Source organism: Heterodontus francisci, chromosome 20 (genome assembly GCF_036365525.1).
Source record: "Heterodontus francisci isolate sHetFra1 chromosome 20, sHetFra1.hap1, whole genome shotgun sequence".
In the NCBI taxonomy this organism is placed as follows: domain Eukaryota; kingdom Metazoa; phylum Chordata; class Chondrichthyes; order Heterodontiformes; family Heterodontidae; genus Heterodontus; species Heterodontus francisci.
Window position 1 is genome coordinate 63,540,319 of NC_090390.1, and position 14,436 is coordinate 63,554,754.

The window sequence follows — 14,436 nt, forward strand, 5'->3', positions numbered from 1 at the left end:
AAGGTATTATCTGTTAAAACAGATTTAACTATACCTTTTTAAGCAGCTCCCATTTACTTTCTGGTCTGTTCAATTTATGAATAAATATTGTGTGGAAACTGACCAGTGTTTGATACCCAATATTGTGAAGGAGTTTTAATATGATCTGAGCTCAACAGGCAAAATGGCCACTTGGGCAAAGTACTGAAGAGCAAATAGCAAAGAGTCAGTGTTTACAGGAGAAGTAATAAAAGCTTCCGAGAATATAAGATTTACCAAACTCTACGGCATTAATATTTTTCTATTTCAAATTATATTGATTCAGTGCAGTACTAGTTGAATGTAGTGTGTTAAATCAGTTTCCCTAGTTGTGAAGTTGAAACGTTTTTAGCACATACCACTGTGTCATCTCATTGAAAATCGTGGTAATATAGTAGCAAAACTACTTTTCTCCCCCAGACAGGATTTTACCGTCTATTACCTTGCATGGCTTTCTATGAAAAAAGGAAGCAGTCTGTGGTAATCCCTTTTACAGCCATGAATTTCTATTTAGACCAAATACATAGAGCATTGGGCCGGATGAAATGTACCCCAGGCTGTAAAAAGAAGCCAGGGAGGAAATAGGGGAAGGTCTGATCATTTTCCAATCCTCTGAATACAGGTGTGGTGCCGGAGGATTGGAGAACTGCTAACGTTGAACCTTTGTTTTAAAAGGGAGCAAGGGATAGACCGAATAATTACAGGCCAGTCAGTCTAACCTCAGTAGTGGGAAAATTATTGGAATCAATTCTGAGACATGATGAACTGTCACTGAGAAAGGCACAGGTTAATCAAGGATAGTCAACGTGGATTTCTTAAGGGAAGGTCGTGTCTGACTAACTTGATTGAACTAGATACAAACTTGGCTCAGTGGCAGGAAACAAAGGGTAATTGTTGACAGGTGTTTTTGCGACTGGAAGGCTGTTTCCGGTGTAGTTCCGCAGGGCTCAGCACTAGGGTCCCCTGCTTTTTGTGGTATATATTAACGATTTGGACGTAAATATAGGGGGAATGATCAAGCGGTTTGCAGACGACACATGGTTGATAGTGAGGAGGATAGCTGTAGACTGCAGGAAGATGTCAGTGACTGGGCAGGTGGGCAGAAAAGTGGCAAATGGAATTTAACACAGAGAAGTGTGAGGTGATGCATTTGGGGAGGTCAAACAAGGCAAAGGAATACACAATAAATGGGAGGATACTGAGAGGTATAGAGGAGGTGAGGGACCTTGGAGTTTTTGTCCATAGATCCGTGAAGGTAGCAGGACAGGTCATAAGGTGGTAAGAAAGTGTGTGAAATCCTTTCCCTTAGCTGATGCATAGGATATAAGAGTAGGGAGGTTATGCTGGAACTATATAAAACATTAGTTAGGCCACAACTTGAGTACTGTGTGCATTCTGGTCACCTCATTAAAGAAAGGATGTAATTGCATTAGAGAGGGTACATAGGAGATTTACGAGGATGCTGCCAGGACTGGAAAATTGCAGCTATGAGGAAAGATTGGTTGGGCTGGGGTTGTTCTACTTGGAACAGAGGAGACTGAGGGGAGATTTTATTGAGATGTACAAAATTGTGAGGGTCCTGGATAGAGTGGACGGGAGGGCCTGTTTACCTTAGCAGAGACATCAGTGACTAGGGGGCATAGATTTAAAGTGATTGATAGAAGGATTAGAGGGGAGATGAGGAAACATTTCTTCACCCAGAGGATGGTGGGGGTCTGGAACTCGCTGCCTAGAAAGGTGGTAGAGGCAGAAAACCTCATCTCATTTAAAAGCTGCCTGGATGTGCATCTGAAGTGCTGTAACCTGCAACAGACCATATGCTGGAAAGTGGGATGAAGCTGGGTGGTTCTTTTGTTCCGACTGGTGCAGACCTGCTGGGCTAAGTGGCTTCTTTCTTTGCTGTAAACCTGTGATTCCAGTGATATAATTACAGTGAAAACCTGTATGTTTGACGTTATTAGAACATAAGTAGAAGCAGGGGTAGACCACATGGCCAATTGAGCCTGCTCCTTCTCCACCATTCAATAAGATAATGGCTAAACATCTACATCAACTTTCCTGCTCTATCCCAATATCCCTTGATTTCCTTTGTGTCCTAAAATCTATTCTATGACCTATGACCTAAAGATCTCCATATTAAATGTACTCATCAATTGAGCATCCACAGTTCTCTGGGGAAGAGTGTTCCAAACATTCACCACCCTCTGAAGAAATGTCTCCTCATCTCAGTCTTAAATGGCCGTCCCCCCTTATCCTGAGATTATGACCTCTAGTTCTCGATGCCAGCCAGGGGAAACGACCTCTCAGTATCTACCCTGTCAAGTCCTCTAAGCATTTTATATGTTTCAAAGAGATCACCTCACATTGTTCTAATTCTTCTAACTCTTCTATTTTAGGCAATACCGAAGACAATCTTCTGTTTATTGCAATGGCAGGAACTCATCAGATATGGGTTATTTTTCTAGAAGATGGAAAACTCCCGAAAGGAATGTAAGTAATTGTAGGATAATGTTTTATAACAGTATTCTTAATATGTGGAGAGATGTTTTGTTGGATATTTGAGAGTACTTCTGCAGGCTTTCTTAAACTGAGTTAACTTGCATAACCTTCATTTGCGGCTTAAAATTGACCGATTGGCATAGATTTTTGTCGTCTTCACCTGGGTATTACTCTGCTGGTCAGTGATTGCATACCCTTTGTCAAACCTGCCTGATTTGCATTCCATTGCAAGCCAGTTGATGATAAGGGATGGTTTGAACTCCAAATCCTCTAAGAATGCAGCTTTCGGTAGTGCTATTTAGTTTTAGTTTATCACATTTTGAATTCAGACACAAGAATATATTATATGTACTTCAATGAAAGCCCTCCCCTTGCAGCATTCTCCAATTTTGGCACTGAAGTGTATCTATATTTTGTAATTGTAAGAGTAGAAAAGCAGCACAGTTTAAATTGAGTTTTTAAGAATAGTGTTAGTTAAAGGCCTAATATAATATAAAAACAAGAAATGCTGGAACCACTCAGCAGGTCTGGCAGCATCTGTGAAAAGAGAAGCAGAGTTAACGATTCGGGTCAGTGACCCTTCGTCGGAACTCATTAGTTAAAGGCTTGCTACCCGACCCGAACCCGACGGGACCCAACGACCTGTGTCGGGTTCAGGTCGAGTCGCCCTTCCGGTTCCGGCTTTCGGGGTCGGGTCAGGCCGAGTGCGGGTTGGACACACACAGTTTTGACGTTTGCTCTGCTGGGAGGAAAAGGGATGTTAAGTTTAGTAAGTGTCAAAAGTTGAACAATCTACCTGAGCTGGGAGTCCAGGACGTCAAGGAGGGAGACTCTGTGTCTGCGCAGTGAGCATCTCTATGACGTCATCACGCTCATGCTGTAGCTTCCTTCCAAAAGTGGTAAGTACAGTGAGTGCGCTATGGTCGGGTTGGGTTGGGTGCGGGGAAAAAATGGAAGGACTCGGCCCAGGTTGGGCTCTGGTCCGATGTGGTTCTGTCGGGTTCCGATTGGGTTTTTTTTTTCCTGACCTGAGCAGGCCTTTAGTGTTAGTTACACAAACAATACGAAAAGGATTCTGTTCAAGAAGACAGACAGCCTGCCCTTTTGGACCACTGGTCCATTTGATTGAGGGTGGAGTGCTGTATCCTAAATATCCGTAAAAAATAACGAAGATTTTACAGCTTTTTAGGTGACCCCTGAAATAAAATTTGGTATTATTTTGTGACTGAAACCATGGATACATTTAAAAAGAATATTCTTTGTAGTTAGATGAAACCTACAACATGCCAAGGACTATTCTTATCTAGATTGTTTCAACTATTATATTAGGAATGGGTTAATTGGTGTAGCAGTCTATTTATATCTGCTAAATATCAGTATATGTAAACAAAGCTTCACAAGCATGTCCTAGTGGAAACAATCCATACAGTTTAAATCTAGGGGCCATAATTTGCTGTAGGGGTGAATCCAAAGGCATTTGCTGCTAGTTAGACTTGCCCTTGCACGTTTAGGTTTTTAAATTTTTTGCGTAGCAAGTTGCTGAAAGTACAAGCTGGTAATGGCACAGGGAAGGAAAAAAGGCATCTGGGACCTGAGTGGACAGCATAAGCAATGGTGTATCTCCTTAACCAATCAGATTGAAGTATTGTGATATTAACCGTGCAAGGACTAAGAAGTGAATGAATTCAAAGTCAAATCAGGGAAAGGAAGATTGAATTGAGACAGAAAGCGGAAAGAGAAGAAAGGAAAAGTTTTTTAAAAAATTAAAATTTTATGTTTTTAAAATCTACAACAATTAATACCAGAAAGAATGAGACTCCACACTTGTAATAGTTAATTTTCAGTGCCAGAGAGTAATTAACACTTACCACATAATTAAAGGGACACTTAGACTAGAATGGACAAGATTTAACTTTCTGTGGTGAGTTTAGGTTGTATCTTCTTCTTCTTTGGCCTCCTTGTCTCGAGAGACAATGGGTAAGCGCCTGGAGGCGGTCAGTGGTTTGTGAAGCAACGCCTAGAGTGGCTATAAAGGCCAATTCTAGAGTGACAGACTCTTCCACAGGTGCTGCAGATAAAGTTGGTTGTCGGGGCTGTTACCCAGTTGGCTCTCCCCTTGCGCTTCTGTCTTTTTTCCTGCCAACTGCTAAGCCTCTTCGACTCGCCACACTTTAGCCCCGCCTTTATGGCTGCCCGCCAGCTCTGGCGATCACTGGCAACTGACTCCCATGACTTGTGATCAATGTCACAGAACTTCATGTCACGTTTGCAGACGTCTTTAAAGCGGAGATATGGACAGCCGGTGGGTCTGATACCAGTGACGAGCTCGCTGTACAGTATGTCCTTGGGGATCCTGCCATCTTCCATGCGGCTCACATGGCCAAGCCATCTCAAGCGCCGCTGGCTCAGTAGGGTGTGTATGCTGGGGATGTTGGCCGCCTCGAGGACTTCTGTGTTGGAGATACAGTACTGCCACCTGATGCCAAGTATTCTCCGGAGGCAGCGAAGATGGAATGAATTGAGACGTCGCTCTTGGCTGACATACATTGTCCAGGCCTCGCTGCCGTAGAGCAAGGTACTGAGGATGCAGGCTTGATACACTCGGACTTTTATGTTCCGTGTCAGTGCGCCATTTTCCCACACTCTCTTGGCCAGTCTGGACGTAGCAGCAGACGCCTTTCCCGTGCGCTTGTTGATTTCTGCATCGAGAAACAGGTTACTGGTGATAGTTGAGCCTAGGTAGGTGAACACTTGAACGACTTCCAGAGCGTGGTCGCCAATATTGATGGATGGAGCATTTCTGATGTCCTGTCCCATGATGTTCGTTTTCTTGAGGTTGATGGTTAGACCAAATTCGTTGCAGGCAGCCGCAATCCTGTCGATGAGTCTCTGCAGACACACTTCAGTATGAGATGTTAATGCAGCATTGTCAGCAAAGAGGAGTTCCCTGATGAGGACCTTCCGTACTTTGGTCTTCGCTTTTAGACGGGCAAGGTTGAACAACCTGCCATCTGATCTTGTGTGGAGGAAAATTCCTTCTTCTGAAGACTTGAACGCATGTGAGAGCAGCAGGGAGAAGAAGATCCCAAACAGTGTAGGTGTGAGAACACAGCCCTGTTTCACGTCACTCAGGATAGGAAAGGGGTCTGATGAGGCGCCGCTATGCTGAATTGTGCCTTTCGTATTGTCATGGAATGAGGTGATGATAATTAGTAGCTTTGGTGGACATCCGATCTTTTCTAGTAGTCTGAAGAGACCACGTCTGCTGACGAGGTCAAAGGCTTTGGTGAAATCAATGAAAGCAATGTAGAGGGGCATCTGTTGTTCGCGGCATTTCTCCTGTAGCTGGCGAAGGGAGAACAGCATGTCAATGGTGGATCTCTCTGCTCGAAAGCCAAACTGTGTCTCAGGGTAGACACGCTCAGCCAGCTTCTGGAGCCTGTCTAAAGCGACTCGAGCGAAGACTTTCCCCACTATGCTGAGCAGGGAGATTCCACAGTAGTTGTTGCAGTCACCGCGGTCACCCTTGTTCTTATAGAGGGTGATGATATTGGCAACGCGCATGTCCTGTGGCACTGCTCCCTCGTCCCAGCACAGGCAAAGCAGTTCGTAGAGTGCTGAAAGTAGAGCAGGCTTGGCACTCTTGATTATTTCAGGGGTAATGCCGTCCTTTATATCTACCATGCAAATAAGCAACTGCATGTCATTCACTGCATTTCAATGTTGAGGCAGACAGCACAATGCAGTTTTCTTGAAGCTAATGGCAGAGTGGCACATCTCAGACAACAACGTTTGGATATCCATGTTTAACAACACATCTGGTACCTGCTTGAATTTGCTGTACCATTTGTGCTTAAATAGCAGTAAACAGCATTGGCCTCATAGCTACTTTGACTGCAGATTCTGACCCAATGTCTCTTTCTAGGCCTAGACAGGTAGAAGGAGGAAGTACTGCTGAAAGATCACAGACCTGAAACGTTAACTCTTGTTTCTCTCTCCACAGATGCTGCCAGACCGTCACAGTATTTCCAGCACTTTCTGTTTTGATTTCTATCTTTCTATATATTTTTATTCAGGGGGTGCTGAAAATTACATATTTTTGTCATCCAGCATTTAGGAAAATAAAGTGGAGACTTTTTATACACACAAGCATTCCTATAAATCTCTAGAAACAAAGAAAATCTCATGAGGCTTTACATCCTTTTCTCACAGAATAATTATTTAAGGAGTTAGTGTTCTTTCTTGTCTACTGAAATTGTCACTGGATATTGCTGATTACTTAATGTGCACAGATTAACATTCAGGCCTGCTTTGACATTAGACTCAAAACATTTGAATATGGTCTGGTACAAATCCAGATTTAAAAAAAAACAAATCAACAGTTCAAGCCAGGACCCTCTGGAACACTAGGAAACTCAGATGCAGCTTTTCTCCACCCCTATGAACCACTAGGGAACCTAAACCAAAAATAAAATCTAATAGCAGCCACATACCTCTCTGGCTGCTACCAGTCTGCCCAGGCACATTCCAGGCAGTGATACAAGGCTGTAAAATAAAAGCAAAATACTGCGGATGCTGGAAATCTGAAATAAAAACAAGAAATGCTGGAACCACTCAGCAGGTCTGGCAGCATCTGTGAAAAGAGAAGCAGAGTTAACGTTTCGGGTCAGTGACCCTTCTTCGGAACTGACAAATATTAGAAAAGTCACAGGTTATAAGTAGGTGAGGTGGGGGTGGGGCAAGAGATAACAAAGGAGGTCGAGATTGGACCAGGCCACATAGCTGACCAAAAGGTCACGGAGCAAAGGCAAACAATACAGGGGGATTGAGTTTAAGAGCCGCGAGGTTATGCTGCAGCTCTATCAAGCCCTGGTTAGACCACACTTGGAATATTGTGTTCAGTTCTGGTCGCCTCATTATAGGAAGGTTGTGGAAGTTTTAGAGAGGGTGCAGAGGAGATTTACCAGGATGCTGCCTGGACTGGAGGGCATGTCTTATGAAGAAAGGTTGAGGGGGCTAGGGCTTTTCTCATTGGAGCGAAGAAGGATGAGAGGTGACTTGATAGAGGTGTATAAGATGATGAGAGGCATAGATAGAGTGGATAGCCAGAGACTTTTTCCCAGGGCGGAAAGGGCTATCACCAGGGGAGATGTCAGAGGTAGGTTCTTTACACAGAGAGTGGTGGGTGCGTGGAATGCACTGCCAGCGGTGGTAGTAGAAGCAGATACATTAGGGACATTTAAGCGACTCTTGGATAGGTACATGGATGATAGTAGAATGAAGGGTATGTAGGTAGTTTGATCTTAAAGTAGGTTAAAGGGTCGGCACAACATCGTGGGCCGAATGGCCTGTACTGTGCTGTACTGTTCTATGTTCTATATGTTAATGGTGTGTTGAAAAACTTGGTTAATACAGCTTCCAAAATGGTGGTGCATATGCGGAAAGAACAAACTGATTTGCTAATCTATGTGAACAGGGTCCAATTATTTTTAAGAGAACATGCTGTTTATAATTGGAATTGGACCATATTCAGAAATTCATAATCACCTGAACTGTTGTTCCAATACAAATATTGCAGTGGTACTTGCATATCTTGGTTTACCTACATCATTTCTCGAAGAAAAATTCTAAAATTTTCATTCGTCCTTTTTTTGAGAAAGACAACTTATAGCCAACAAAGTACAACTAAAATGTTTATATTAGTGTTACTGATGTGTGTATTAATTTACTTGTTTCTCTTAGCGAGTACAAGAAGGGAACATGCATTCGTTTTGCTGGGAGTGGTAATGAGGAAAACCGAAACAATTCCTATCCTCACAAAGCAGGATTTGCGCAACCATCAGGCTTGTCTGTAGCTCCTCAGGAATGGAATTGCTTGTTTGTTTCTGACAGTGAGAGCAGCACAATCCGCTCTGTATCACTGAAGGATGGTGCTGTAACAAATGTGGTGGGAGGAGAAAGGGATCCTCTGGTAAGTAAGATGATTCGTATTTTAAAATGAGGTTTGGTTGTGCAAATTTTGTACCCACAATGATGCAAATTTTTAACTATAGTAAGTTATAGAAATGAAATGCATGCATAGCAGTAACAATTCAGAACATAAATATATTTGTATGTTACTAGTTGGTTGAGGGAAGTAAAATTTTAGAAACGTTCAGTTGCACCAAATATTTTCTATCATTATTTTGGCTTATGAGCAGCGAATTATAAAATTACTTCAGTGATTGGAATGGATGGCTACTGGGACCCAAAAGAGATGCTTTGCCACATTTCATTCTTTAAGTAGTTGTTTTTGGTCTGGATTGTACTTTACTACACATAGGTGGAGATGTAGCTGCATTAAGTCCAAATGAGATTTTTTCAAAATGGATTGTTTTATATGTGTTTAGATTTTGTTTTATGTTAGCTACAAGAATATTGAAATGCAATGAATTCAAGTATGTATTAACTATATGGTATCATATTTTATCCAACCACATTATGCTATTCCATTTCTGATTTTAAGTGCTCAGATTTGGGAGTAGAAAGTGCTGACAGAAATAATTAAGAATGCTGCAGTGTAGTAGCGAAAATACAACCAGTTCTGTTATGACCAGATTTGGTACATAAAATTATACTGTAATTTCCATTCAGCATTTACTTTACTTTCCAGCAGTCTTTCATAGATTATGGTAAATATTATAAGTGAGCCTTAAATTAAAGCCTTTATGGTTAGAAAACAATAGGCTAAACCGTAATAGAGATTGGTCACATAATTTAGTAACACTTAATGAATGTAGACCAGATTTAAGATGTGCATTTTTGACATCAATGTGCCACCATGATGTTTGTATCTATTTATTAAAGTTTATATCTACCTCGCCTATTATCCACATCCGTTATGTCACACATTGGATGTGGCAGCTGGCATGTGCAAATTTCTTACATCTTCTTCATAAACAAGCAACAAATCGCAATTGCACAGGTAGGGAACATGCAAATCAAAAGCAGGAAAGCAGCTAATAAACTACCAATGAAAAACGACTAAGGACGTGCAAATAAAGCATGAGTAGTAAAAAAATCTACCAATTAGGTAAAGAGTTAATGAGTCACTGAAATTTCTTCAAATATTTTGGGAAGTTGGTTTGAAGTGTCATTAAATTTTCTCCAAGACAACAATATACTGGTAAACATAAGAAACTCATGTAAACTTGAAACAATTCTGAATACAATACTTATTTTACTCTTTTAAGCCAGGATTTTCCAAACAAAATTATTTAAACTCCAGCATTAAAATAGCTTACCGTCAGTGTTTAAATAACACTGGACTTGCCTGTAGGGTTGTGTGAATCCCTGCAATGTTTTCCTCAGAAACTTATACCTGGGCTGAGGGGAACGGAAGCTCCATTTGGAGTATTTGGCTGGAGGTTAAACTCTTCACTTGGGGCTATGCTGCGATCAAATGAGGTGCTCAACCTGAATCTCATTGTGATCCAGTCTGTTGGGGCTCGAACTGTGCCACATGTGAACCAAGAAAAAGCCTGTAGTCTGCACAGCTTAGCAAAGACTGAAAATCATTTTAACTTATCGTAACTACCTATGTTATAAAGGAGAAGCAGATGAGTGTACAGACCAAATATTGTACTATTAAGTAAGCTACAAAATTAGCTTATTTTGGTGAGGAAACAGTATCCTTACAAGCTTGATTGTCAGGGCCAACTATTTGAGGAATGTGGGCAAACGTAAACAAGCAGGAGAGTAATTCCACTTTAACCACAACTGGAGATCGAATATGTAATTATCACACAGTGAATAAAATTTTCACATATCATGTTTCTGTCATAGTCTAGTTTACACAAGGACTTTATCTTTGATGTTATTATACGCTACTTCCTGTTACTTGGTAAATAATACCAGGATCTCCAAAGCATTGCGAATTGCCAATTAGCTTGAAAGGATATTCTCTTACAAAAATAACAAAAAATGTTAATGACTACAGACAAAACTAGGCCAGACAAAAAGTTTTGCACGTTTGAAAATCTTAAGATCATTGTAATTGTAAAACTAAAGAGGAGCTTGATATATTGTGATTTGGTCATTGCTATAGTATTGTTAAGTTTGGAAAAGCCAGAAATATAAATTACGCTACCTTCAAAAATAATTCATGCTTTTTTAAAATGTTTGCACAGTATTTAGAGTCATAGAGTCGTACAGCATAGAAACAGGCCCTTCGGCCCACTGCGTCCATGCCGACCATAATGCCTGTCTATACTAATCCCACCTGCCTGCATTAATTCCATATCCCTCTATGCCTTGCTCACTCAAGTACCTGTCCAGATGCCTCTTAAATGTTGCTCCTGTTCCTGCCTCCACCACCCCCTTTGGCAGCTCATTCCAGATACCCACTATTCTTTGTGTGAAATATTTACCCCTTTCATCCCCTTTAAACCTCCTCCCTCTCACCTTAAATCTATGCCCTCTAGTTTTAGTCACCCCTACCATGGGAAACAGACTCTGGCTATCTACCCTATCTATGCCTGTCATAATTTTATATACCTCTATCATGTCCTCTCTCAGCCTCCTTCGCTCCAGGGAAAACAGACCCAGCCTATCCAATCTCTCTTTATAACTCTCGCCCTCCAAACCAGGCAGCATCCTTGTGAATCTTTTCTGCACCCTCTCTAGCTTAATCACATCTTTCCTGTAGTGCGGCGACCAGAACTGCACACAGTACTCCAAATGCGGCCTAACCAAAATTATGTACAACTGTAACATGATGTTCCAAATCTTGTACTCAGTGCCTCGGCCGATGAAGGCAAGCATGCCATACGCCTTCTTCACCACCCTGTCTATCTGTGTTGCCACTTTCAGGGAACTATGTACTTGCACCCCAAGGTCTCTCTGCTCAACAACACTCCCCAGGGCCCTGCCATTCACTGTATATGTCCTGCCCTGGTTTAACTTCCCAAAATGCATCACTTCGCACTTGTCTATGTTAAATTCAATTTGCCAATCCCTTGCCCACTTTCCCAGTTGATCTATATCCTGGTGTAACCTTAGACAACCTTCTTCACCCTCCACTATACCAACAATTTTGGTGTCATCTGCAAACTTACTAATCATGCCCCCTACATTCACATCCAAGTCATTAATATATATGACAAACAACAGAGGGCCCAGCACCAATCCCTGCAGCACACCACTGGTCACCGGCCTCCAATCTGAAAAACAACCCTCCACTACCACCCTCTGCCTCCTATCACCAAGCCAATTTTGTATCCAATTGGCTAGCTCACCCTGGATCCTATGTGTTCGAACCTTCTGGACCAGCCTACCATGCGGGACCTTGTCAAAGGCCTTGCTAAAGTCCATGTAGACAACGTCCATTGCCCTGCCCTCGTCAATCCTCTTGGCCACCTCCTCAAAAAACTCAATCAAATTCGTGAGACATGATTTCCCACGCACAAAGCCATGCTGACTATCTCTAATCAGACCCCGTGCCTTTCCAAGTGCATATAAATCCTGTGTCTCAGAATCCCTTCCAATAACTTTCCCACCACTGATGTAAGGCTCACCGGCCTGTAGTTCCCTGGCTTATCCCTGCTGCCCTTCTTAAATAAAGGCACAACATTAGCTATCCTCCAGTCTTCCGGTACCTTATCCCTGGCTAATGATGATACAAAAATCTCTGCCAGGACCCCAGCAATCTCCTCCTTTGCTTCCCATAGCATCCTAGGATACACCTGGTCAGGCCCTGGGGATTTATCCACCTTAATGCACTTAAGAACCTCCAACACCTGTCTTACTCCCCACTGGAATTGCATCTGTTCTGATTTTTGTTCAACCTCTGCACTTGTGTAACTTACAGTAAATTTGAATGGGAAAGGAATTAAGAATGCATACAACATGCAAATAAGGGCTTTTAACAGGCCAGCAGTACGACTGCCCATGAAAAGCAAGCATAAAAAGGAACATAAGAACACAAGAAATAGGAACAGGAGTAGGCCATTTGGCCCCGCCATTCGATAAGATCGTGGCTGATCTGCCCCAGACCTCAACTCCTCTTTCGTGCCAGCTCCTCATAGCCCTCAACTCCCCGATATTTCAAAAATCTATCCACCTTCGCTTTAAATACTTTCAGTGATCTAGCCTCCACAACTCTCTGGGGTAGAGAATTCCAGACATTCACTACCCTCTGAGAGAAGAAATTCTTTTGCATCTCAGTTTGAACTGCATGTCCCCTTATTCTGTAACTATGTCCCCTAGTTTGAGATTCCCCCACTAGTGGAAACATCATCTCAACATCCACCCTGTCAAGCCCCCTCAGAATCTTGTACGTTTCAATAAGATCATCCCTCATTCTTCTAAACTCTAATGAATAAAGGCCTAACCTGTTTAGCCATTCTTGATAAGTCAACCCCTTCATTACAGGAATTAGGCTAGTGAATCTCTTTTGAACTGCCTCCAATGCCAATATATCCTTTCTTAAATACGGGGACCAAAACTGTACACCGTACTCCAGGTGCGGCTTCACCAACACCTTGTACAGTTGTAACAAGTCTTCACTATTTTTAAACTCCAATCCCCTAGCAATAAAGGCCAAAATTCCATTTGCCTTCTTAATTACTTGATGCACCTGCATGCTAACTTTTTGTGTTTCTTGCACAAGAACGCCCAGATCCCTCTGTGCTGCTGTTTTTTGGAGTCTCTCTCCATTTAAATAATAGTTTGCCTTTTGATTCTTCCTACTAAAGTGCATGACCTCACACTTTCCTACATTAAACTCCATCTGCCAAGTTTTTGCCCACTCACTCAACCTATCTATATCCCATTGCAGATTCCTTATGTCCTCATCACAACATACCCTCCCACCTATTTTTGTATCATCAGCAAATTTGGATATATTACACTGTACCCCCTCCTCCAAGTCATTAATATAGATAGTAAATAATTGAGGCCCTAGGACTGATCCTTGTAGCATTCCACTAGTTATGTCTTTCCAACCTGAAAAAGACCCATTAATCCCGACTCTCTGTCTTCTGAGAGTTAACCAATCCTCAATCCACGCTAATACATTACCCCCAATACTGTGAGTTCCTATCTTGTGCAATATTCTTTTATGTGGCACCTTATCGAATGCCTTCTAGAAATCCAAATACACTACACCTACCGCTTCCCCTTTATCAATTCTGCTTGTTGTATCCTCAAAGAACTCTAGCAAATTTGTCAAACATGATTTCCCTTTCACAAAACCATGTTGACTCTGTTTGATTGCGTTAAGCTTTTCTGCTATTTCTTTCTTAATAATGGAGTCTAGCATTTTCCCAACAACCGATGTTAGGCTGACTGGCCTTTAGTTTCCTGCTTTTTGTCTCCCTCCTTTCTTGAACAGGGGCGTCACATTAGCGGTTTTCCAATCTGCTGGGACCCTCCCGGAATCCAGTGAGTTCTGGAATATTTCGACCAATGCCTCCACTATCTCTGCAGCCACTTCCTTTAAAACCCTTGGATGTAGGCCATCAGGTCCTGGCAACTTGTCTGCCTGTAGTCCCATTAGTTTGTCAAATACTTTGTCCCTTGTGGTAGAGACTGTTACAAGATCTTTCCTCCCATTGGCTCCTTGCTTATCTGATATCTGTGGGATGTTTATAGTGTCCTCCACCGTGAAGACTGAAGCAAAATATTGGTTTAAATTATCTGCCATTTTCCTGTTCCCAGTTATCAATTCTCCAGTCGCATCCTCCAAGGGTCCCACGCTCACTTTAGCTAATCTCTTTTTATATATTCGTAGAAGCTCTTGCTTTGTTTTTATATTTCTTGCCAATTTACTTTCATAACCAATTTTCTCTCTCTTTATTAGCATTTTAGTCATCTGCTGCCAGTTCCTAAAAAGAAAAATTTCCAGTCCTCTGGCCTACCACTAGTTTTCACCACTTTGTA

The 14,436-nt window shown here is 42.0% G+C and overlaps 1 protein-coding gene across 1 annotated transcript in view; it reads left to right on the forward strand.

Annotated features, from left to right (window-relative positions):
* nhlrc2 (NHL repeat containing 2) overlaps positions 1–14,436 on the forward strand; it is a 128,637-nt gene that overhangs the window by 79,399 nt on the left and 34,802 nt on the right. Inside the window, exons 6-7 of the mRNA XM_068052948.1 lie at positions 2,415–2,508; positions 8,260–8,488. Coding sequence (XP_067909049.1) covers positions 2,415–2,508; positions 8,260–8,488 — 323 coding nt within the window. The remainder of the gene's footprint in view (positions 1–2,414; positions 2,509–8,259; positions 8,489–14,436) is intronic.